Source organism: Sceloporus occidentalis, unplaced genomic scaffold (genome assembly GCF_023333645.1).
Source record: "Sceloporus occidentalis isolate IW3139 unplaced genomic scaffold, rSceOcc1.0.p SCAF_5, whole genome shotgun sequence".
Lineage (NCBI taxonomy): Eukaryota > Metazoa > Chordata > Lepidosauria > Squamata > Phrynosomatidae > Sceloporus > Sceloporus occidentalis.
Genome location: NW_028316985.1, coordinates 13,150,961 through 13,175,416, shown reverse-complemented (window position 1 = coordinate 13,175,416; position 24,456 = coordinate 13,150,961). Strand labels below are relative to the sequence as shown.

Genomic DNA, 24,456 nt, shown 5'->3' with positions numbered 1-24,456 from the left:
CCCATGGCTTTAAAATGTTAACCAGATATTCGCAGTTTTTTCACTTTCATTGGGGTCCTGTGGTCCTAACCTCAGCTAAAGTTGAGAGCTGATTGTATAGTCAGTGAGGAAGAGGACTAAGAACTATGTGATTATGCAAGCAGATATCCTCCAACTGTCTAGATCTGACAAGGACAATCTTGATTAATCCTCTGTCATCCCAATTTTTTCTTAGGTGCTTTTAAAATGTCCCAGTTTCTCTCTCCTCCTCCTTCCTTTGTCCTCAGTTTACTTTGCTGCTGAGTAGTTTGCACTCCATTAACTCAGCAAGGGGCAGAGGAGGGGCAGGATCTGGACCTTCCCAGTAGGTTCAGACAAAAGCAAACTGTTGCAGCTTCCCCTGACTTATATGTTCTTCATCATTTGCCATCTTGACCACTCTCCAATATTGTTTGGCCACATATGTTCTCTTTTTCATCTGTGAAGCACAGGCAGGCTACATTTTCAAAACTCATGCAGTGGAAAGGAAATATGCTTCCACATGAATTAGATGGCAAATGGAGGAACCATGTTTTCTCTTTATGTTGAATGACATACTCCATACAGAGAACAGAGATGGATAGCTACCTACTAATCCTGTATATGCAATCTTTGGATAGAGCATAAATGTCATTGATAAAAGCCTTCATAACCCCATATATCACTTGCAGAAATACTGAAATAATCAAAACACAAACAATGCCAACAAGTCAACATATCAAAATAAACATACATATTACTTAGAACCAGAGATATTAAACCCCATAAAAAAAATCAGAAATGTTTCCTGGGGAAACTTCGAGTTTCTTTTTTTCCTGAAGTCTTAAATATTATGATTATTATGAATGGATTATGGAATATCTTCTTTTAGAATGATGTGTATAATGCTTAAGATAAGGTGTTTGTCTGTTCCCTTCGCTTGTAGAACAACTATGCATTTGTTGTTCTTGTTGTGCGCCTTCGAGTCATTTCTGACTTACGGTGACTGTAAGATGACCCTATCATGGAGTTTTCTGGGAAGAATTTGTTCAGAAGGGGTTTGCCTTTGTCTTCCTCTGAGGATGAGAGCGTGTGAGTTGCCCAAGTTCACCTAGTAGGTTTCCATGGCCAAGCAGCTATTTGAACACTGGTTTCCCAGTGTCTTAGCCGTACACTCAGATCACAACAACATTCGGGCTTTCAAAACGGTTTATAGAAATGCTATTTTAAGTGGTGGTACTTTGACTGGTACTAATTTACAATCCATAATTTGCCAGTCTACAAGAGGTTTCCAAGAATGGGCACAAATATGATACTGACACATTTTTTTTAGAATGCCAGTTCCCTGACATCAGGCAGCCTGCAAAGGACTGATGCACAGTATCAGATTATTGTACAGTGGACCCTTGTTATACGCTGGGGTTTGGTTCCAAGATCCTCTGTGGATAACAAAATCCGTGGATGCTCAAGTCCCATTAAATATAATGACAAAACAAAATGGTGTACTTTATTAAAAAAATAGAAAATCAAGGTTTGATATTTGAAATTTATACTTTTTTTTAACATTTTCAAACTGTGGATGCTTGAATTTGTGTATAAAAAATCCTTGTATAAGAAGGGCCGAGTGTAATTCATGGTCTTAGTTTCTTTTTCTCTGTTATTTTATGGGAATGAGTGTGGCATGTGTCTCCTAGAAACTATGGAGATCTAGTGGAGATAAAATAATCTTCTCAGTTTTAGTAATGTTAAGCTTTTCTTGTTTTTATGGTCAGTAGGGTTGCCTATTTCTCAAACTGGAAAGAAACAAACAGGCTCCTTACAGTTCAGAGTATAGCTCCATTTGAAGGAAAAACTAAAGAAAAAATGAAATATTTAAAAAAGTGAATTCAGTTTGTAATTATTTTCTGAATTAACTGAACTTTTAATACAAGAAACATGATACAGTAATTGTATGCCAACCCAGTTATACAGATGACATTTGATATCCCTAAAGTAACAAAGGGCGTTATCACACGGGGGAAATTGGAAGGTCAATGCAGTGTTATCCCAGATACAGTCGTGGAGTTTCACATTTTTGTGCGAGAGGTTATCACACGTAATCAAAGGCAATCCTAAATCAATTCTAACCCAATCCAGGGGAACTGAGAGATGTGTAAATTGGGGTAAATATAGAATTTACAAATTCTGTTCCACTCCAAAGTTGCATTCAATTCGAATTTGGCAAGTACGGAACGCATGTCTCAGTCACCCTTGGATTGCCTTCAAATCAGACTACAATTTCCAAGCTCCTTTGCTGGCTGCAATTTTCTCCCTGGGAGCAAAGGGGACGGTGTCATGGCCAGCCAAGAGCAGGTCTTGGAGGATGAGGAGGAGGATGGGGCTCCTCCAGAGCAAGAGGTAATTGAGGCTACACCAGGTGCTAATCCTGCTCCAGTACAAGAGGTAATTGAGGCTACACCAGGTGCTAATCCTGCTCCAGTACAAGAGGTAATTGAGGCTACACCAGGTGCTAATCCTGCTCCAGTACAAGAGGTAATTGAGGCTACACCAGGTGCTAATCCTGCTCTGCCAGAATCCAGCCCTGATCTCCCAGCCCCAGAGGAGGCGGCTCAGCCAGGTCCTAGTGCTGGTGGGATTCCTCTGGTGGTACAGCAGCCTAGTGGTGACTCAGGGGGGAACCAGGTTTGAAGGTTCCCTCCTATAGACAATGCAGGGCTGAAAGTGCTGGCAGGCACAGATCCCAGAGAATTGCTGAGAAGCAATTAGCAAATCAGCATCAGGTAGCACAGGGAAGAGGTTCTCTTACCTAATGAGCAGAGAGACACCAACTCAGTGCCAGAGTTTATTGCATGATCCTTTGGTGTGACTGCTGCCTGCACTGGCTCCCTGTATCTTGACTCCTTGTTGCCTTGACTCTTGACTTCAGATCGGACTGGACTATTGCTACCTTCTGGCTGACCTGACCCGGGACTGGACTGACTATTGTGACCTCTGTTATCTTGACTTTGGTTTGGCTTTCGGTTTGCTTTCTCTCTTTCTCCCTGCAAGGTTTGTGAACTACTTCCAGCTCCATAGTTAATTACCTTCCTTATCGGTGTGTGTCTGTGTGTGCTGGCCACAGTCCAGGATAGACAGAAAAGTGAAGGTGATTGTGGTGCCCAGAGCGGGGGGAATGCCCACAAAAATTAAAAGACCAGCACCAAAGTCTGCCTTTCCTCCAGATGTGTGGGGCTTTTCTCTCAGCCTCACAAAGTTCCTCTTGGAGTTCTGGAGCTGTTTCAGGGATGAAGCAGCCCTCCTCACAGACACACACACTACCTCCCTCCTTCTCTCAGCCCTCTCCAGCTCTTTCCCTTTGCAAATTCATCCTCTCCAACTGGAGGGAAGGGATTGGCCAGGGCTCTCTCTTTCGGGGTTTTCTTGGCAGGTTTATTCAGATGGAGTTTGCCATTGCCATTTTCTGAAGATGCTGAGAGAGTGTGACTTGCACCAGGACACCCAGTGGGATTCCGTCCCTGCCTTCTAGAGTCATAGTCCAATGCTCAAACCAAGTACAAGGCTGCTTTAGACTAATTTTGAATTGGTGAATTGCCTAAATAACGCAAAATAAGGGGTAATGAATGAACAAATAACATGAAACAAGGCAAAACCACAGGAACAGGAAGCAAGCCTCGCCAGAAGTGTAAAAAGGTCACAATCCGATTCTGCCCTCACTGTGCATGTGCAGGGATGCTAATTTGAAGGGTACATACTCATATGATAATTTATTTTGCATTTGCGCTACTTTGGCTTTGGGATGGGAGCTGTGTTCTTCTGTGGTGTGATAACCAACAACGTACTTGTGTTCATTTCCAAATTGTCCCCACTTTCTTTTCTTTCAAAATTGAGAGACATTCCTCCTGTGTGATAACATCCAAAGGGACTTTTAATCTGTAAAGGGTGCTATTTTCCCCCATTTTGTTCCTATTTCTCCTAAAATGTCAATGTTTTCCAAATAATAATAATATAGGAAAACAAGGTCCCCCCCCCACATTCTTTTTACAATCTTCACAATGGAGAAGTGTCACCATTAGTACTCTGTTACTGCCAGCTGTACAAAGTGTTTGTATTCTGGAAAGACTGCCAAGAGTGACACACAGACACATGAGTTTGAATGACCTACACCTTGTTCATCTGAGTACAAGCTTTCTGTTCTCTCTCTCTCTCTCTCTCTCTCTCTCTCTTTTTTTTTTTTTTTTTTTACAAGTTCACACTTTCATGATCTCCAGTTGGGGGAGGTTGCAAATGTATACAGTTTTGAACTTCAGACATGTCTTTCAGTTCAGCTGGTCCATTCTCCTCTTTGGCTTCTGTCTCTGTGTTCTCATTTGTTTGGTTCCTCTGTTGCTTCCTTAAAATAAGGAGTACAAATACACAAGGGATGTAGGAGACTGCCCGAAGAATTGCTGGCACACCCAGGTAGAGCCATCTGGAATACAATTTAAACTGCCTTAATATATTGTTACTGTTATCTGGCAGGCAAAACACAGACTCCATTGCGTCCATGATGCAACCTATTGTTATTCTAATATACACTACCACACTTAGCAGCATTTACATGTAACATCAGTGGATATTAAAAGCAAGTGTGAGGGGATTTGCATGGCTGCATGGACTATCCCTGTTGCCCACTATCAGTGGTTCCTGATCAGAGCAGGAAATTATTACTTGTTTAATTTATTTTTTAGACTGCAAACCTCACATTCCCCATGGCTGGCTAAAGATTTGGGGAGCTGTAGTTTAAAAAGAAAAAAGGCAATCACAACAGCAGATTCCTACATGGATGAACTCTGCATGTAGACATCAATACATGTGTACAGTCCTTTTTCATACTACCATCAAAGTGCCCTGATATGGAGCAGAAAAGGGAAGGGTAGAGAAAGGACTAAGGATCTCTCCCTCCTCTGTTTGTTCTTTGTCAGAAGATATTGAATGTACTGCTACATTTGTTACCCCCATGATGTGTCAGAATAGAGCACATTTGGGAGCACAAATGTTTTTGATCATTCAAGGGGGTATCCCTTGGGGATCTCTAAGGTCTCTTGGTGGAATAATACAGCCCCCTAGCCTTCTACAGTTTCCCACCTTGGTCTAGATCCATCCTTATATAAAAATAACAATACCTGTATTTGTCAGTATCATACATCCGACATGCACCTCTGCCACCACACTTCTTTGTTCCCCATTTCAAACATGTGCTGTCAATCATAGCTCCAAAATAAATAGGTGATGGGATTCCAGCTATACAGGATATAACAAGGAGACAAGAAAGTACCAGTAGTTATTTCCGTGTGGTTTTATAACTGACTTATCCGTTCTGCTGCTGGAGACCATCAGTCCAAAACTTCTGAACTCCTTTTAAGCAACCTCTATTATTTTCAAATATGACATACAGATTGCAAAGAAAATCTTGGTTAAAATATAACATTAACATCAATCAATCAATATTTATTGATTAGCCCATAAACCATCTCAAAGTCCTGCAATACACGACAGAAAACGTGTATTGATAAAATTCTATATAAAACTCTGTGTAAAACTCTAAATAAGAGTTATATAAGAGAACATGAGAGTAAAATATAGAAAAATAAGAATAAAAATATAATAAAAATGTGTAGATACAATACATTAGACAATACAATGAATGCAACAAAACTAATAAATCACTCTGTAAGACTCTATGTAAAAGTTTAAAAAGAAAGATAATTAATAAGTAAAAATTAACAATACAAAAGTCAGTAATGCAATGAACATACATCAAAATCCTTCATCACCCCTGCAGTCTACCCCAATCATCCATACATATCTAGATCTCAGGTGTATTGCTTTGCTTAAATACCGAACTGTAATGAAATACATTTTTGAATCTTGACTGCTCATAAAGTATGCTGTTCTAATATGGGTTTCCCAGTACATAGTTCGTTGGATATATAGACCGAGATACAGGTCTCTTTCATGCTGATACAGTTTGCACTTAGATAATATGTGAGCTATATCCTCAACTTCGTGATCTCCACAAATACAGGTTCACTCATTATAAGGAATGGCATTAAATCTCCCAAACCTTACCATGGTATCAAGCTGCTTGAATCTAGCTCAGGTAAATACCTCCCTCAGGTGTTTTGGCATTTGAATTTTTAGGTGGTTTGCTAATTGAAAGATCCATTTATATTGGCTCAACCATTTTAAATTGCCTACCTTACTAAGAGTGGCTATATCTTTTTGGGCCTCAATATCCAGGATTCTTTGTCTCGCATTCTTTTTTTGCTTGGTCACTGAGTGTGCAACATACAGAGAGACCACAGCTCCTTATATAGTTTATTAATTGGATAGACCAAACTGCTTGTATATGAGATTGTAACTGTTCAAAGAGACACCATCTTGGAAGTCTATCTGGCTCTATTTTGTTGATTTTACAGCAATAATTAAACACTCTTATTTTAGCTTGCAAGTAGATTGAATGGATTTCTAATTCAGCTCTAACTGCTGCTGCTGCTCTTTTGTCTACACCCAAGATACTTCTCAAATGTTGAGACTGTGCTTGTTCTACAACTGAGATGGGATTTAGACCCCAAACTTCTTCTGCGTATAAGAGCATACGAGTCACTTTAGTTTTATATACTTTAATTATTGGAGATAGGGAACTGGGGTAATTATGTGCTTTGAGTTTAAGTAAAAGATTCATGTGTGCCTTTGCTCTAAGAGAACCCCTTTGGTGATGACGTAACCAGGATCCATCCTCAGAAAATAAGACACCAAGGTACGAAAAAGTCTTCACTTGTTCTATTGCTTCACCCTCTAGTTGCCATCTATGTCTCTGCTGTCTTTTATCAAATGCCACTACATTGGACTTAAATTTGTTAATGGATAAAGAATTATCCTGGCAATAACAGCTGAATCTTCTTAACATGATTGTCCTGTCACAGAAAAGTGGGATATAAATAAAAGTTATTATTATTATTATTTATAACATTAACATGAATTAATTAAAAACACTATAAAGACAATGCCCAAATCCAGCTGGTTAGATTCTCCTTCAGTATTAGAGCAGGATACACAGCAAAGGCCTACGTGAGAAAAGAAAATGTATTTGCCTGTATAACAGGGTATGTCTTGTTGTTAACCACCCTCGAGTTGATCTCAATTCATGGCAACCTTGTGGACGAGACATCTCCAAGATTTCCTGTCTTCCACTATTCTTCTTAGTTCTTGCAAATTCATACCTGTGACCTCCTTAATAGAGTCCATCCATCTGGCCTGTGGTTTTCCTCTCTTTCTACTACCCTCTACTTTTCTTAGCATTATTGTCTTTTCTAATGAGTTGTGCCTTTTTATAATGTGCCAAAGTATGACAGCCCCAGCTTAGGAACCAAATGAAGTGATTTCCCCCATCCTCAGAGTGACCATTCTTCACAATGCAAAACCCAATTCAAGTGCTGTCTTCATGGTGTAAGACCAGTTATGTGACAAATCCACCCTTTCCCTCTCTTAAATTGGCTTAAAATAGCTTACATTTGCCCTGCAAAATCCAGAGCACTCTGTAGTGACACCAGGCAGCTGTTTACACATGCATCCATGCTTTGTTACCTGCTGCAACCTCCACTGCCACAAGTCATTCTCCCCCACAAGGTCACAACAATGTGCCAAGTTATGTGATTGAAGCTGGACACCTCATTTCTGACCTCAGAGGGAATAACTTGTGCCAGTGATTGTGACACAGAGGGATGCATGTGTAGACAGCCACCACACATCACTACAGAGTGCAGAGGTAACAGGAAGGATGTAGGGCAGCTCTGGGGCCAAAATATTCTGGGAGCAACCTGAAATATTCTGGCCAATATAGATGATCCCACAGTATTTGCAGACCTCAGAGATAAGGCCAGCAGTGGTTGAGAAGTGGAGGCAACTCACACTCTCTCAACCTCAGAGGATAGCAACAGCAACCCCCCTATGAAGAAACTTGCCACAAACAAAAGTCCTATGATAGATTCACCATAGGGTCACCATAAGTTGAAAATGACTTGTAGGCACACAACAACAACAGCAACAGAAAAAGTGGAGGAGGTGTGGGTGGATTTAGATTAGACAAGGACATGACTGTAGGCCAGATAACTGCTCTCTACAATGTTTATATTAAAATAGTAGTGCTTCATTTATGCAAACAGTGTCACATGAAACAGCTTGATCCCATAATGACCTCAGATCAGGTTTGTTAGATGGTTGCAAGGGCTAGGAGCAGCCACCAAGCAGGTGCTTTTTAAAGCCATGTTTGTCAACTTGGTTTTAAAAAGGAGTGGCCAATCTGTGCTCTTTCAGCAAGAGGTGGTTCTCAACCTTTCAGTTCAGGTCTCTGGAAAGGCTGACTTGTTCTTTCCCGGATGACCCAGTGGGCACCAAGGAAAGCCTGGTGCCAAAGAGAGGAAAAGACAGAAAAAGATGTGGCAGAGAAAGAGAAAGATAAGGGGTGGCAGAGAGGAAGACTGGCACAAGGAAGTAAAGAAAGGAGAAGGGGCCCGTTTCAAAACACTTTCATTTATATACCCCTTCATACTGAACTAACAGTGTTTAAGCGGTTTACAACTGTAAGCTAATTGCCCCCAACAAGCTGGGTACTCATTTTCGTGACCTCGGAAGGATGCAAGCCTGAGTCAAGCTTGAAGCCCTTTCATTGGTACTGAACTCACAACCTTATGGTTTTGAGTGAGTGGCTGCAATACAGGCATTTAACCACTTTCATTTCAGCTCTAGCTTCCACCCAGCACCCAGGTTGCCATTCTGAAAACTGTACAGGATTTGTGTACTTTTAATGGTTGTATAGAAGAGGGAATTTAGCAGGTATCACACAACCAAGTAAAGAGCAAAACCTGCTGAACCCCACCACCACCACCACCACTTTTGCACAGCCGTTAAAGGTATAAAAGCTGTTTAGTTTTTCACTCTGGCAGCCCTACAATAAGATGGCTGAGGGAATGCAACCCAATCATTCATACACACACACACACACACGCACACACACACACACACTGATTTCTATTTGCATGTTCTTCGTGTGAAAGACTAATGCATGGTTTACAGGGAGTGGGCCAAATATTGCAAACAACCACAGAGCTATCTCCCTGCACCCTGCATCTCAGGCCTGCACATTTGGCAAAGTTGGGTTCAAGTCCTCATACTGCAGGGTTCACAATCACCTGGAGGTATCCTTGCAAATACAGCCTTCCTACAGAGACTGGGAAAGTCTTTTTGTTTTGTTTTGTTTTGTTTTGTTTTACAATAATCCCCAGAATCCCTAGGAAGCATGACCAGGGGCTCGGAGATAAATCAGAGTGAGTCAAAGTGCCACTCTATGGAATCATATTATAGAGCCCCCTCTACTTTCCCTCCATAATTTAAGCACTAGCCCAGTAGCTTCATACAAAATGCTTGGGAAAGCTACTTTTTGGATCTGTCTGGGCAACAATGAGAATTTTCATCCCCAGTGGTAAGTTTTCCAAGTTCTCATCCGATCATGTGAAGTAAAACTTGCCTGCACATTGTCATGTAAATTTCACTTCAGTGGACAAGTTCACAGAATCACAGATCTAGAAGCAACCATAAGGGTCATCTAAGTCCAACACCCTGCCATGCCAGAATACATAATTTAAGTCCCCCTGGCAGGTGGGCATCCAACCTTTCTCCAAGAAGGAGACTCCATCATTTACCTTCTATCCCTAGATAGGAATATAAAGTAACAAACTTGCCTTACCAAAAGTTCTTTCTGCCAGGGAATGGAGACCCACACCAAATGACTTCATCTCTGGCTTTAGGGACCTGGGTGATGACAAGAGCATTTTACAATAAAGCACTATACAAGGTGTTATAATAAGTGAGATATTTGCACATCAGGGCACTCCCAGTTAAGGCAAGTTACTCTCATGCTCAATTATGTTCTGTTTCCTTTAACTCGATAAGATTTCATGAACAACGTGCATGGTTTTAAACTGTCATAAATAGTTGTTTCTGGTTTTAAGCAGCCCTGTTTTAACTTGGCAAATTTTTTCATATGCCTTCAGTCTATTTAAATCATTCTTATTGTCTTAATTTATTGTCAAACTATTTAAATGGATTTCATGGTATGCCACTCTGATATGCTTGGATACAGGTTGGGTTAGAAGGATTATAATGAATGGATGGATGGATGGATGGATTGGGAGACACACTACATCACCAGTGGGTGGACACTCAGTGGATACTACTGCACTCAGTCTATATGATGGTGTTTAGGCCAGTTCATATGTGAACTGACACACACACATGAACAACTGGGGGTGTGTGTGGAAAGGGAGTTATAAGGTTGCATGAAATAGCCCTGCTGGTTGTGTGCACATAGCATTCTTACATGTAAACCTAAAGCAATTTAAGTACAAATTGATCCTGATCCTGAGGCCACAGCAAATCTCAACACCATTTTCAAATGTCTGCTCCATGCAGCTATACCAGAGGTGGACAACTTGCAGCCTTCAGCTTTGTATAGCCCATGCCCATTCTGTGCAAGAGCCAAAGGCAGTGGGACCTCACCCAGGTCCTTCCCTTCAAGCTGTCACTGGTGGATAGTCAAGGTGGCTATGAACAGGAGGCAGCACAGTTTCACAGTTTCTAAAACTGCTATTTTATTGTCACTATTAGTGGCTGAAAAGCAGCAATCTCGAGGTATTTGGCAATAGGAGAGGCCAAAGCTATCCCAATACCATTAGATGGAGAGAAACAACAGTGAATTTTAGAGGCGGTCAATATGACTATGTGGAAGGGAAGAAAATATGCAGGTGTATGTGTATATGTACATGACTGGAACTCATTCCACCAGCTAACACTCAGTTTAGCACATTCCTGACCTACTTTAATGAAGCTTGACAGAGCCTGCACTGATAAAATCAACATGTAACATTAGATTTATAAGCACTGGAGAGTCTATTCCAAGGTTTCAAAACCAGAACTCTCATCAGCCATTCTGCTTTCACCATAGTGTTCATTGTGATTAGTCGGGGTAGGCCAGGTGGGAATCCTTTCAGGCTGTATCTGCTTCTGTGGAGCCCCCCACCCCCACCCCCACCTTGCAATATGCCTTTGGGAAAATGTTTATACTCCAAATTCAGAAAATAGATCCCTTATTAAGAAAGGTTGACTCAGTCTATTTTCAATTTGTGTCACTTGTGTTCAACCGTAGTTCACCTGGCTTTCCTTTCTGCATTTATCTTTCCAGGTCAGCAATAATGGACTTGTAAATCAGGAGCAGCCAACACATTGGTAGCTCCCAGCAGTTGTGGCATCAGAGCTCTCTGACAAAGGCGGCTAAATATTTCATAAAACTATAGTTCCCAGAATTCCCTAATGTTTAGCCAGGGTGGTTAAAGCGGTCTCAAACTGGATTGTTTCTGCAGTTTGTTTTGGACCTAGGTCCTCCAGGGTAACTGTATGATTAACATCTACCAGAAGTTGAATTGTGCTGGAGGACCTACAAATGGCTAGAGAAGTGATCTCTCTAGGGAATACCTAGGTTTTCCAGTGCAACTTTTAGTGAAAGTTGACCATAATGTCATGCTGAGGAACTAGAGATTCCTAGAGAGAACATGTTAACTAAATCTGACTAAACTGACTGATTGACTGACTAAATCTGTGAATAACCAGATCCACAGGAGTGAAAGCCAAAAAGGTGGAGGCCCGACTGTATAAATAAACCTCACCTCCACCACCACCACCATCATCATCAATGCATGATACTGGGATGGACAACTGTGCCAAGTCCAAAGGATAATTTTATGCCCTTGAAACCTTCGAGGGGCTTCACAGTCTGCCAAAACAGTGAGGGGTGACAGACAGAAACATTCTTTTGTGTTAAATAGAACAGGAGGGAGAGGCTACAACCTGCTTAAAAGAAGATATTGCTGCAGTAGGCTTCCAGGAAAGGCAATTCACTTTTGGGGTGAGAACATGAGTTGCACAAGGACACTGGAGGGACTGGGGGCTACAAAAACAGGCTGGAGAGTAACGAGTAGCCCCAGGCCTGGGTTGGGCTTTGCTCCTCTTGCTCTACATTGTTAAAGACAGTACATTTTTTTCTACATAGCTTATTTTCTAAAAACAGAAAGAAAGTAGACGGAACATATTTCTTGGTTGATAAGATTTGTCCAGAAACATAACATTTAACAGCAGAAAAACCAACCATATTAGCAAGTCCTAACCACTCGAATACAAACACACACAGAAAGAATAATAAAGTACCTTATTAAGACCATGTAACCTGGCATGGCTCCAAGGGAATAAATCAAGCAGCACACTAAAGATAAAATTAAATAGAAGTGTAGCATTGTGCCACAGTTTCCCTCTCTGCCACATTGGCCTGCAACTGCTGAGCCATTTCCATACTGAAATCCTGATGCTGAGATGCAGGAGCAGTTTGTAAGGACCTGTGAAAAATAAATAAATGATGTTGGGAGTCATTTAGAGTCATATTGAAGGTAGGTGTTCTTATGTCTATATGGAAACAGTGAGGTTGTTATCTGTTCAAGAACACTATACTACATTGCACTTAATTATACCAATGAGGAAGATTATCATGTTCAAGATGCTACATTATGCTTCTGTAGTATCGACTGACACTCATGTAGTTACACAGTGGTTATGCTACACCACTCTTCTATTGAATACTGGCTTTGAGTAACTGATTGTGTGCCTGCTTACTTTCTCGTTGTGCAGTATGAAAAGTGGTAACTTTACAATGATGTAGCTATGTCTCTGACATGATATATGGTGTCTTTTGCACAATGGGGCCCATGACACTATAGCTGCATTTTTTGCTTCTGCCACATCCCGAATAAGTTCTTTCCATCCTGAATAAGAATTCTTTGAGTTCTCTCCTATTTTCACTTTTCATTCAAAATCTCCCCCCCCCCCCCCCGAGGGATAGGTTTAAAAGCTATGGGCCCTTCCTTTGAGAAACAAGGCTAATTAGCTCAAAAGGTATGCCTTACTGCATTTTTTCCAGTTCCATTTGATGCTTTGCATCCAGCAAGACAGGCTGAAACATAGCTTAGTCCATTGTCTCCACAAACAGGATCCCACTGCTTAGTTGAGCATCCACAGTCACGGTTACAGTCAGTGTACAGATTTGTTTCTCCATAGGAGAGTTGTTCTATCCTGGAAGAGATTCCCAAAAAGGAGAAAGAAACATGAAATAAAAGAAAATAAGTTCAAGACACATTTCTTCAAACTAGAGAGCTTAGTGGCTACCTTTCACCAATAATAGGGGAAAAGCTCTTTTGCCTGGCATTCAAATGTCAGAAACTCCTATGGTAGTTAGATTGTTAAACTTGGACCAAGAAAAGCCTGAGTTCATAATCCTTGCTCATCTATGAAACTGATTCAGACATTTTTGATAAATCAGCATGTCCCAGACTAAGTCATTTTATGAGATGAAGAGGATGTGTGAGAAAAGGGGATGGTTAAAATAAAATTAAGGTAAAGGCAAAAAAAAGAACCCAAACCCATGACTTCTTGTCTGTAAATTCTCTAGTTCCACAAATTCAGCACCAGCACAAAAGTGGTCCTTCCTTCCAGTAACTCCTCCTCACATCTGAAAATGGTACGTTGGCTATGTGTGTGATTTTACATTACTGAATTTCAAGGGTGAGCACACATCCCAAGTCCTAGGGCTGTATGCACTTCCTGCTATACTACATCTTCATCCATGTCTGTCCCTCCCGAAAGATTTTGACTCTATTTTTTCAAAATTGATTGGAAAACCCATCCACACTTCCTAGAGGTCATAGGGACAACCACATCATGTTTGCAGTCCTTTCTGACCTGTTTCAGGCCTCAAGGAAGCTTTTTTTACCTAAAGCACTTCTAGTTTGGAAACAAGGCATTCTCTCAGCCTAAGGAAAAACCTTGAGCCTAGTTCACATGTCTCTTCTACTTCTACTTCTACTTCTTCTTTTTCTTCCAACAATTTCTGGTGTCAAATTTCAAATTGCTACATACAGGCCCTAAAGCTAGGAAGTGTACAAATATTAAAATGAATTTTCTTATGTTGCATTATTATGTTTTATGGTTATGTGTTGCCCTTCTGTATTTATATTTATTTTATGTTTTTATATAGCCCCTGAAAAAGGTCTTAAAAATAGATATAGGCTGAAACATATTGGGCTTTCTGTACAATAAAGCAGCCATCTCTCAAACACATTTATTAGTTTGTTTGTTTGTTTCACTGATATCCAGTCTTTCTCCCAAAATGAGTCCCATTTTGGGGAGAAAGTTGGGATATAAATTCAGTAAATAAAAAGAAATCAATCAATAAAAATAGGATCTACTCTGAGACTTGTCTTCAGTTTTTCCTGTGGATTCTATTGGATGCTCTCCATTTTCTGTCTTCTTTTATTTCTTTTCTGAACCTAAAACAAATCGGAGAGGCCCAAAATGTGGGGAAGTCACCCATGGCTCCCAAAGCATGGACATTATCCTGCCATTAAAAAAAAAATACTATCAACAAATAAGGGAGGGGGCAGAGGTCTGAGGAACCTGAGACTTCATGATGTCCTCAAGTCAAGATTTGCCCCCCCCCTCCTTTTTTTCTGCTTGAAGAACTGTTAGAATATAGTCCTTCATGTAAAGGCTTCCTCTGTTTATTGTTGTTGTTGGTGGTGGTGGTGGTGTGTGCCTTCAAGTCATTTCTGACTAATGGTAAGCCTATCATGGGGTTTGCATGGCAAAATTTGTGCAGAGGAAGTTTGCCATTGCCTTCTCCTGAGGCTGAGTGTATCTAACTTGCCCAAGGTCACCATAAATCATGATGCTCTGCTTCCTTTGCCAGCTTTCCACTTGTTTTAAATGAGTGTGTGTGTGTACTTATTGTTCATCCCCATGCATGTCATGTAAATTTATACACAAAATAAATCAAAGCAAATGAATTAGGGATAGACTGTCTTCCCTTTTTTAAATGCCTGAAAAACCATGTTCCTCCTTTGACTTGAAGGTGGAAACCAGACTGGAGGAGATATATGTAGGCAAATTGAAAGATAATCAACTATTAACCTGGAATAAGGATTAGATTCATAGACACATACCCTCCATAGGAGATTGTTAAGCCGGCAACTGAAGCATTTCTGCAGAACATGAAAAAAGCAGAGAAGTAGAGGAGATACTCTACCACTGAAGTCCAAAAGCCTATATGGGCAGCTTTATAAGTGTTTATCTTGTATTTCTTCATCATAAGGCCTCCAAGGAAATATCCCACACATATAATTGGTAAATTATAAACACCTAGAGAGAAAAGCAAAAGGGAGAAGGAGAGAGAGAGAGAATTTCTGACAACAGTTTTGCTTCACAGCTTCAGAAGCATTTAACAAAACATGCACTGAAAATCCAGGGGAGGAAAGAACTGCTGCTTACGATAATATTAAGAAAGAACTGTACTGTCTGTTGGAACAGCCTTGGGGTGGGATGTCTATGTTTGGTGAAATTTTATGCTTGAATGCTATCAAAGTTGCATCAAGAAAGATTTTTGCACTTTGTTGTTCAGAGCAAATTTGCAGTTCACTGTAGCCACATACTCAGTGATGTAGTGGAGTCAAGGCTTGCAAGGTTTTAACTGGCATATTTTCACTAGCAGAGATAATTTCTCTTGCCATCACCTGTTGCCTATGAATTTTTCTGCAATCTACACTGTAGCTGCTGGGAGGGTTTTTCCCACAAAAAAACAATAGTGTTGTAAGCAATCCCCACTGTAATACAAAGTATTGTGGAGTCTTTTGTCATGAATGGGAAATATTATTTCATTTCACAAGTGAACAGTTCTTGTGTAAAATTTTAGAACTGGTTTGTTGATGTGAAGATAATGTGGATCAACAAAGCTGCCTGCATTATTTAAATATGTGATATGCCTACTGAGATAGGTATGAGGAACAAGCGGTGTGGTAGTCATTTGTATGTTGGACTAGGACTCTGAGAGGCCAGAGTTGTTTTCCCCACTGAGCCATGGAAAGCCATGTGGGTAATTTTGGGCAAGTTATTCCCTCTCTGCCTCTAAGAAGGACAAATGTAAGCCTCATCTGAACAAATATTACCAGGAAAACCCTGTGATAGATTCACCTTAGGGTTGCTATAAGACAGAAACAATGTGAAGGCACACAACAACTAATAATAATAATAATAATAATAATAATAAGTTCATACATGTTCACATTCACAAACACGCTCAGAAACTGTGTGTGTGTTACCTATGAAAAAAATAGCATCTGAGGCAGATATTCCATATTGCTGTTCCAGATATTTTGGCATAAAGGTGATTGACCCAATCCAGGCATTAAACTGTAACACGGTGATGATTACAAAAAGGATGTAAACTCGGTTGTGAGCAAGGCTTTTCAGGTAAGGGATGAAATCTGGAAACCAAATAACAGAATGATTAACCTTTGCCATTTTACAGCCTATTAGCGATGATGTAGGGACTGGCTCTATGAAATGGATGGAGTTTGGAAAAGTTTCAGTGGAGGTACAGCTCTCACAATCCCCCATTCAGCATTATCATTGGCCATGAACTAATAAGCATCATGCCAACTAGAGCAACTAGAAAATGAAGTGATAAATACCTATCTGGAGAACATAACACCATTCACTTGGTCTAACTACATGGTCAATGCATACTCAAGATAGCAATGACATCCCCAGGAGGCAATAGCTTAGCCTTACTTAAATTCAAGTTTTAAAAATGTCTGCCACTACCTTGAGAAGGAGCATGGTTCATGATCAACAATTACCATTAAGAAGTGTTTCTCAATATTTAATGATTTTACTCACCTTTAGTGAGTTCACGCATGGTCAGTTTGGTCTGGTCTTCATTTTCTGCCGGCAGAAATGCCTTGTTGCCCTTGGCTGTTGAATCAGTGCAGTCTTCTTCTCCTTCCTTTGGAAGACTCTTGGGCATAAAGCAGAAGGGAACAGCAACTAGAAGGTTCACGGCAGCACAAATCAGAACTCCTAGCCACCAGGCCCCAACCCAACGAGCATCAGTGAGGCTTAATGTTATATCCTCTGGAAAGAAATGAATACATGGGGTTTAATCAGTGGAACCAAGAGTGCATCTATACTGTAGCAATAATGCACTTTGGCATCACTTTAACTGCCATGGCTCCATTGTATAGAATCCTGGAATATGTAGATTTGTGAGGCACCAGCACTTCTTAGAAAAGAAGGCTAAAGACCTTATAAAACTACAAATCCCAGGATTCTGTAGGATGGAACTATGGCAGTTAAAGTGGTGTAAAACTGCATTGTTTCCACAGTGTTGATGGACCTTGTGGTAGCTGGGAGTGGCAACTGAATTTAGACTTCTGATTATGCTACTGTCTTTGCTGATTATGGAGGAAATGTTGCATTGTTTTTAAAAAAATTGCATTCTGGAAAAGAAAAGTGCACAGTGGAATCCCTATAACCTCTGGCTGTATCCAAGCAGCAGCTATCCCCTCCCTTCCTCCCGAATAGTTTTCTTTGTTTGTGTAGTTTAAAAAGGTGGGGAAAGGGGTAGGAAAACATGGGAGAATTACAAATGGAATAAATGGTTGTTTGTACTTGTAAAAATGCACTGAAGTAGGGCAATTTCCTTCACAAAACAGCTTTGCCTGGAAGCACCCGCTGTCAAATAGTGAAAATCTAACAAATGGAAGCAAAAGAAAGAGTGCTGCCCAGTGCTTTCAGGGGAGTGGAATTGGACAGGATAACATCACACTTTGTGTTGTGTAAAACACAGAGCTCAAAAGCTTAAATCCCAGCACAATGTCTTGGTCCAGTGGCTGGTGAGACCCCTTCCTTCCATATTCCAATTGCCATTGCTCTGACCTCATGTGGAGAATAAGAGCAGCCACGCCACAGCTTCATCTTTTCTTGGCCCAACAGCTAGTGAGAGTCCCTCCTTCCATATTTCAACTGCCATTGCTCTGCCCTCAAGGGAAGGGAAGAGCAGCCAGACACAGCTCCATTGTACCTTGGCCCAGTGGCTGGTGAGAGGCCTTCTCTCCGTTATTATCATTATCATTATTATTATTATTATTACCACCCCACCCATCTTACAATTATTATTATTTTTAATTAGATGGTTCCCTGCCCTCAGGCTTACAATCTAAAAAGACATGATACAAAAGGAAACGGGAATGGTGGTGAGGAAGGGGATCAAGTCCATGTTCCAGTTGTCATTGCTCTGGCAACTGAGGGGGAGAAGACCAGCCAGCATCTGGTAGATTTAATCCCCCCCCCTCCGGTGCCAACCCTTTTTTACTTAAGTGTAATGTTTTATTTATATTATAAACCCTAGGGTATAGAACTATCAAATTAATTATTTGTAAAATGTCCTGAGTGCCTTTTTGTTTAAAGAGCAGGGTATAAATACTCTAAATAAATAAACACTAGAGTCAGAAAAGGAGCCGGTATGGTGTAATGGTTTAAGCATTGGACTATGACTCTGGAAACCAGGATTTGAACTCCCATTCAGCCATGGAAACCCACATTGGGTGACCTATGGCAAATCGCACACTCTCAATCCTCAGAAAACTCTAAGATAGGTTCACCTGAGGGTAGCCATAAATCGGACGTGACTTGAAGGCACACAACAATAACAACAGCAACATCTGAAAAGTTTAGTTTGTGTATTACAGCTCACAGAAACCTCCACACCAATCAACCACTGCCTTTACTGATTGAATGATTCTGGAGAAGGTTGTAGACCAAAACCATGAACCCTTCAAGCTCTGATATAGCTGTTGTTGTTGTTTTGCTATAGCCTTCTGAAATATGACAGGCTCCCTTCATTTGTGACATTGTTATATTATATAGTCATACAGTTCATTTCTACCCCACCTTTCTTTCCTTGTGGAATTCAAGGCTTTGCCCATGAGCTTTCCATTTATGTTTAAACTAAAGCCAGTGCAGATTCACGACCCTACTGACATGGAACCCACCAGCCACTGTTGCATCTCATAATGCAAAACAGAGTGCAAAATAGTGACTGTTAGTGGCTGATCATAACAGCAGAATTACCTGAATGTATGAATCCAACATCCACATACAACTGGGCACAATAGGAACCAATCATTAAGCCTAACAATGGGCCCAACACTGTTGCTATCTGTAGGCATCCTGAAACAGAAGGAAAGATTTAAAAAAAAAAGATGTGACATTGGTTATTTTCATATTTCATGTTGTTTCTTTCCAAACATTTGTTTCATTTGCTGTCTTCAGTCACCCAAGGGCCTTCCTTATAATGGGAAGACAGACTTACGTTGATACTGAAATGCTGTGGTTGGCTTCCCACATAATAATAATCATAGCCTATATTATAATCCCAATTCAGTTTTCAGAGTGTATGGAGCACATTCAGAAGGAGGTAACAGAGGATTCAGGCCATCCAAAATTTGTAGAAGTACAGAAACTCTGCCTTTTAAAAAAAACAAAACCCTACAACATTACTATCAGGAATGAGGGAATGGAACAACTTTAAAAGGGGGGGGGGGGGAGAGACAGATGCATGGATTTGAAAATATCTACTGTTCACAAATTTCTATCAGTTTTCATTTGCTCATCCAACCTGTTCTCTCTTGCTCTGGGCAGCCTTATATCTGAGAAGAGTGTTCTTTTAAAACCCTATAAATATGTCATAGCCTTTTGTTGCTCAGTTGCAGTTATTGCATGTTTTTGTAAGAATGTTATATAAAAATTTGTTTAATTGCTTTTGGAGTTGGAACCCAACACTGTGTTCCAAAACCAGTTTTTGTTTTTTTGGGGGGTTGCCAGGCGCACGCCACAAGTGTGTAAGTGATGCACAGCAACGTCTATATGCTGCACGTCGCTTACATCAAGATGGCCTCTGAGGGAGAGAGAAGGCTGGCCCAGTACCATCGGGGGCTAGCCTGAAGAGAGAGGCTCCTCCCTCCCCAACTGTCATCGTCCAGCCTCTGAGGGAGAGAGAGGGCTGGCCCAGTACCATCGGGGCTAGCCTGAAGAGAGAGGCTCCTCCCTCTACAACTGTCATCGTCCGGCCTCTGAGGGAGAGAGAGGGCTGGCCCAGTACCATCGGGGGCTAGCCTGAAGAGAGAGGCTCCTCCCTCCCCAACTGTCATCGTCCGGCCTCTGAGGGAGAGAGAGGGCTGGCCCAGTACCATCGGGGGCTAGCCTGAAGAGAGAGGCTCCTCCCTCCCCAACTGTCATCGTCCGGCCTCTGAGGGAGAGAGAAGGCTGGCCCAGTACCATCGGGGGCTAGCCTGAAGAGAGAGGCTCCTCCCTCCCCAACTGTCATCGTCCGGCCTCTGAGGGAGAGAGAAGGCTGGCCCAGTACCATCGGGGGCTAGCCTGAAGAGAGAGGCTCCTCCCTCCCCAACTGTCATCATCCAGCCTCTGAGGGAGAGAGAAGGCTGGCCCAGTACCATCGGGGGCTAGCCTGAAGAAAGAGGCTCCTCCCTCCCCAACTGTCATCGTTCGGCCTCTGAGGGAGAGAGAAGGCTGGCCCAGTACCATCAGGGGCTAGCCTGAAGAAGAAGAGCCCTCCCTCCGGTCCATCTGCCTTGGTCCAGGCCTCAGAGGGAGAGAAGAATGCTGGACCTGATTCCCTCCCCCCTCACCATTCCCTTCTCCTTTTGTGTCGTGTCTTTTAGATTGTAAGCCTGTGGGCAGGGAACTGTCTGTTATCCCCTCTATTGTAAACCGCTCAGATTCCCAGTGATTGGGCGGTATATAAATAAAACCTATTATTATTATTATTATTATTATTATTATGGTAGCACATGTATGGACGGGACGGTGCCATTAGGCCGCTGCCGTGCCGTGCTAGGGTTAAGGACCATGCGGTTGGTGCGTGGTCCCTAACCCTAGAATTGGCAGCAGTACACCACTTTAGGACCATCTGTCCCAAGCCATCAATACACCACATCTTCCCCATAGGTATATGTTGTATATGAACTCATTTTCTGGATGCAATTCCTCCCTATCCGAAATAACAAGAGGAAGTACGGAAGCCAATGAGCAAAAGGGAGGTAGCATTAGGCTTCAAGAAACTCTAAAAGGACAAAAACTTTGTGGGGGGATGCTTAAGCAGCAGGAACTCCTTAAAATGTTCAGTGAAGACTGAGCATGGTCAGTGAGCATGGAGTACTGACTATTGTGGATAAAATGGAAAAATATATAGTGAAAGAATGGAATGGCTGTCTGATTCAGCTAGACTGGAAAATAATAGCCCCAAGATTTTGTTACAATAAGCATAACAATACCTACACAGCTTCCTAAGATAAAAAGAATAAGTATACATCAAGAACCATTTTGCTTTTTCAGCTGTCTATCTCCTTCCTTTCTTCCTCCCTTCCTTCTCCTGGAAAGCCTACCCTCTTGAAATTGCTGCTAGCCTCTTGAAATTCCTAACTAGAACGGTTAGATTGGTTCTTCTTCTATTTTCTTTGGATGTATCTGCATTATACTTTAACCTTTCTATTAAAACTTGGAATATGTAGTTTTGTAGAATTCTTAGAATTCTGTGCTAAGAGAGTTTTAGTGTCCTTTATACCAACAATTTTAAAGCCTTTATCGAACTTCAAATCCCAGAAAGTCATAAGAAGGAGGCATGGTAGTATCAAGCTGCTTTATGTGTAGTGCAGATAAGCCTTTTTTCAGTTCTTATTCTTCTATTCATTTTTGTTTGGTGAGGAAAGAAATTTTAAAATATGGATACTGTATTTTAACTTTTAACAGTAGCTTATAAATTTGTGTTCTATTTTTGTTTTTTTGTCAGATTCATTTTATATATTTCTATTGTTTTATTGTAAGTCAACTCCAGACTTCCATGTGTGGGTGAAAGGGAGAACCAAAATAGAATAAATAAGTGTATGAATCAAGTTTCAGGGGAAAAACACAGGATGCAGAATAGAGACACTAAATGCTCACTAGTAAGTGGTGAGCATAAGACTGTTGGGGGGAATCATGGGATGGAAAGGAAAGAAATACAAGATTGCAGTCCTGTGTAGTCCTCCCTGGGAATACAGTACATTGAATACAGTGACATTTACTGCTGAATATATTAGAACCAGTATAGTGTAGCTGCTTGAGCATTGGACTATGACTCTGGAGAAGAGCATCATTATTTATGTCAACCTTGGGCAAGTTACATGCTCTCAGGCTCAGGGGAAGACAATGGCAAACACCCTCTGAACAAATCTTGCCAAGAAAATCCCATGGTATGACTGTCTTAGGGCTGTTATAAGCTGGAAACAATTTGAAGGCACACAACAACAAAGACACAAAAAGCATATGTGGGAATGCATTACAAATGTTTATAGAACCTTTAAAAATACTTCAGTACAAAGCAGGGCTATTATTGGCAAGTCTTACCAATGTAGAAAGGTGAATTTTCTGTCCTTGCAAAATCTTCCACGTATGAAATGCCTAAAGGTGCGATGGGAGTTTCACCAATTCCTCTGATGATGTTTCCCACCAGGACAAACACCCACATTGAAGATCTAATCTGTTTTTCACATTCTGGAAAGGAAGGAAACAAGCAGAAGGACTTTTTCCGCGATCGCTCTCACTTTATGGAATGGCCTGCCAGATGAAATCTGTCAAATTGCCAACCTTGAGAGCTTCAAGAAAGCTGTCAAGACATATCTCTTCCACCAGGCCTTCCCGGAATAGATCCCAGCCATGTAATGCTCCCCTCACAGTCATATACAAGTGAAGACTCTACCCACCGTTATTTTATTATTGTAGTATTGTTTTTAGATTTTTATCGTCTGTAATTTTAATGAATGGAGTTGTTTAATCCTTTTTTAAGGGTGGAATTGTATATATTGGCCGGTTACAAACCGGCAGTTTAGTGCGTGACGAGCACGCGCTAGGGTTACAAAAGGGCGGTGCTTCCGCACCGCCCTAACCCTAGTGCGTGCCCATCACGCACTAAACGGCAGCGGCCCTTCCATATGGCCGCCGCCGTGAGGACGTCACGGCTGCGCCGCCTCTAGACAGAGTGGCACGGATGTGACATCCTCAATCTGCGGCAGGGCGCCTAGGGCACCCTTTCCGCGGACCAGGAAGGAGCTCCGTTTCGGAGCTCCTTCCTGGTCCGCGGTGCCGCTTTGCTTCGCTGGGCGCAGCCTTCAGACAGCTGCGCCCAGCGAAGCAAGAGAGAAAGGAGCCAAGCGGCCTCTTTCTCCCCCTCCCCGCCGCCGCGGGGTGTCCTTGGGGCTTGAAGCCCCAAGGACATCCCTTTTCAGGCTGCGGGGAAGCGGCGTTTTGCTGCTTCCCCGCAGCCCGAAAAGCGGCGGATCAGGGCCTCAGCGGCTGCCAGTGTAGCCACTGAAGCCCCGATACTCCAGGGAAAGGGGCGGGTCCAGACCGCCCCAAATGGGCAGTCTATAACCCGCCATTGTATTTTTTTTTTAAAAAAAAAGTTTGTACACCGCTTTGATTGTGGAAACAAAAAGTGGGATATAAATTAAAGTTTTATTATTATTATTATTATTATTATTATTATTATTATTATTATTATTTACAGAAAGACAAACATCCATAGGTTTGGAAATATTTCAGTGCTCCTTATATATCAGTAATTTACTATGAACCTAGCCACATAAATGCCTGAAAAAAGGCCCCAACAGAACAAGTAAGAGGTCTAGCATTCACTTAGGCACATACCACATTCATGTGCACATTCATGCATTGCTCTGTTTGCATTGTGCATGCTGGTGCCACTTCTGCAGGACTGAATGTGTTGTATTCCACTGAAGATGTTTCAGTGAGCAGCAAGCAGTCTCTCTCTCACACACATACACACAGTAACATGCAACACACACAGGAGTTTATCAGACAAGGGGGATTGGAAGTACAGTCATCCCTCCATATTTGCGGATTTGATATTTCCGGATTTGATTATTTACAAATGTCATTAATATGTTCTCTCTAGGACTGTCTAGGTCCTCCAGTGAAACTTTGTGGTCAACTTTAACTAAAAGTTGCACTGAAAGACGATTTGTAGCTACTCCAGTGCCATTCTATGGTCAGTGTATGTTGGACATTGACCACAGAGTTGCACTGGAGGACCTAGAGATTCCTAGAGAGGTATCCTCTCAGGTAAAAATAATGTTTTTGTTATTTGCGGTTTTTCCATATTCACGGGGGTCTTGTTCCCCTAACCCTAGCTAATATGGAGGGATAACTGTATAATACGATGGCAATCTGTACGCAATCATGGGGTTTAACATTATTGCGTGATAACCCACTACACACAAATTTGGGCAATGGGAAGTCAGTCTGAACACAATCATGTGGATTCTCGTTATTGCGTGATAGACTGCCACACGCAAATTCGGGCAATGGCATGCTATTTTCGGGCAATGGGGAGCCAGTTTGAATGCAATGTAT

At 41.6% G+C, this 24,456-nt stretch overlaps 1 protein-coding gene across 2 annotated transcripts in view; it reads right to left on the bottom strand.

Annotated features, from left to right (window-relative positions):
* Positions 1 to 4,213: 4,213 nt before the first annotated feature.
* SLCO1A2 (solute carrier organic anion transporter family member 1A2) overlaps positions 4,214 to 24,456 on the bottom strand; it is a 50,224-nt gene continuing 29,981 nt past the window's right edge. For both annotated transcript variants that reach the window (XM_089526680.1, XM_089526679.1), the window contains exons 6-15: positions 22,432 to 22,578; positions 19,099 to 19,197; positions 16,867 to 17,100; positions 16,287 to 16,451; positions 15,135 to 15,330; positions 13,044 to 13,209; positions 12,295 to 12,479; positions 9,782 to 9,846; positions 5,160 to 5,277; positions 4,214 to 4,465 (exon numbers count right to left, since the gene is read on the bottom strand). In XM_089526680.1, coding sequence (XP_089382806.1) covers positions 4,237 to 4,465; positions 5,160 to 5,277; positions 9,782 to 9,846; positions 12,295 to 12,479; positions 13,044 to 13,209; positions 15,135 to 15,330; positions 16,287 to 16,451; positions 16,867 to 17,100; positions 19,099 to 19,197; positions 22,432 to 22,578 — 1,604 coding nt within the window. In that variant the 3' untranslated portion in view covers positions 4,214 to 4,236. The remainder of the gene's footprint in view (positions 4,466 to 5,159; positions 5,278 to 9,781; positions 9,847 to 12,294; positions 12,480 to 13,043; positions 13,210 to 15,134; positions 15,331 to 16,286; positions 16,452 to 16,866; positions 17,101 to 19,098; positions 19,198 to 22,431; positions 22,579 to 24,456) is intronic.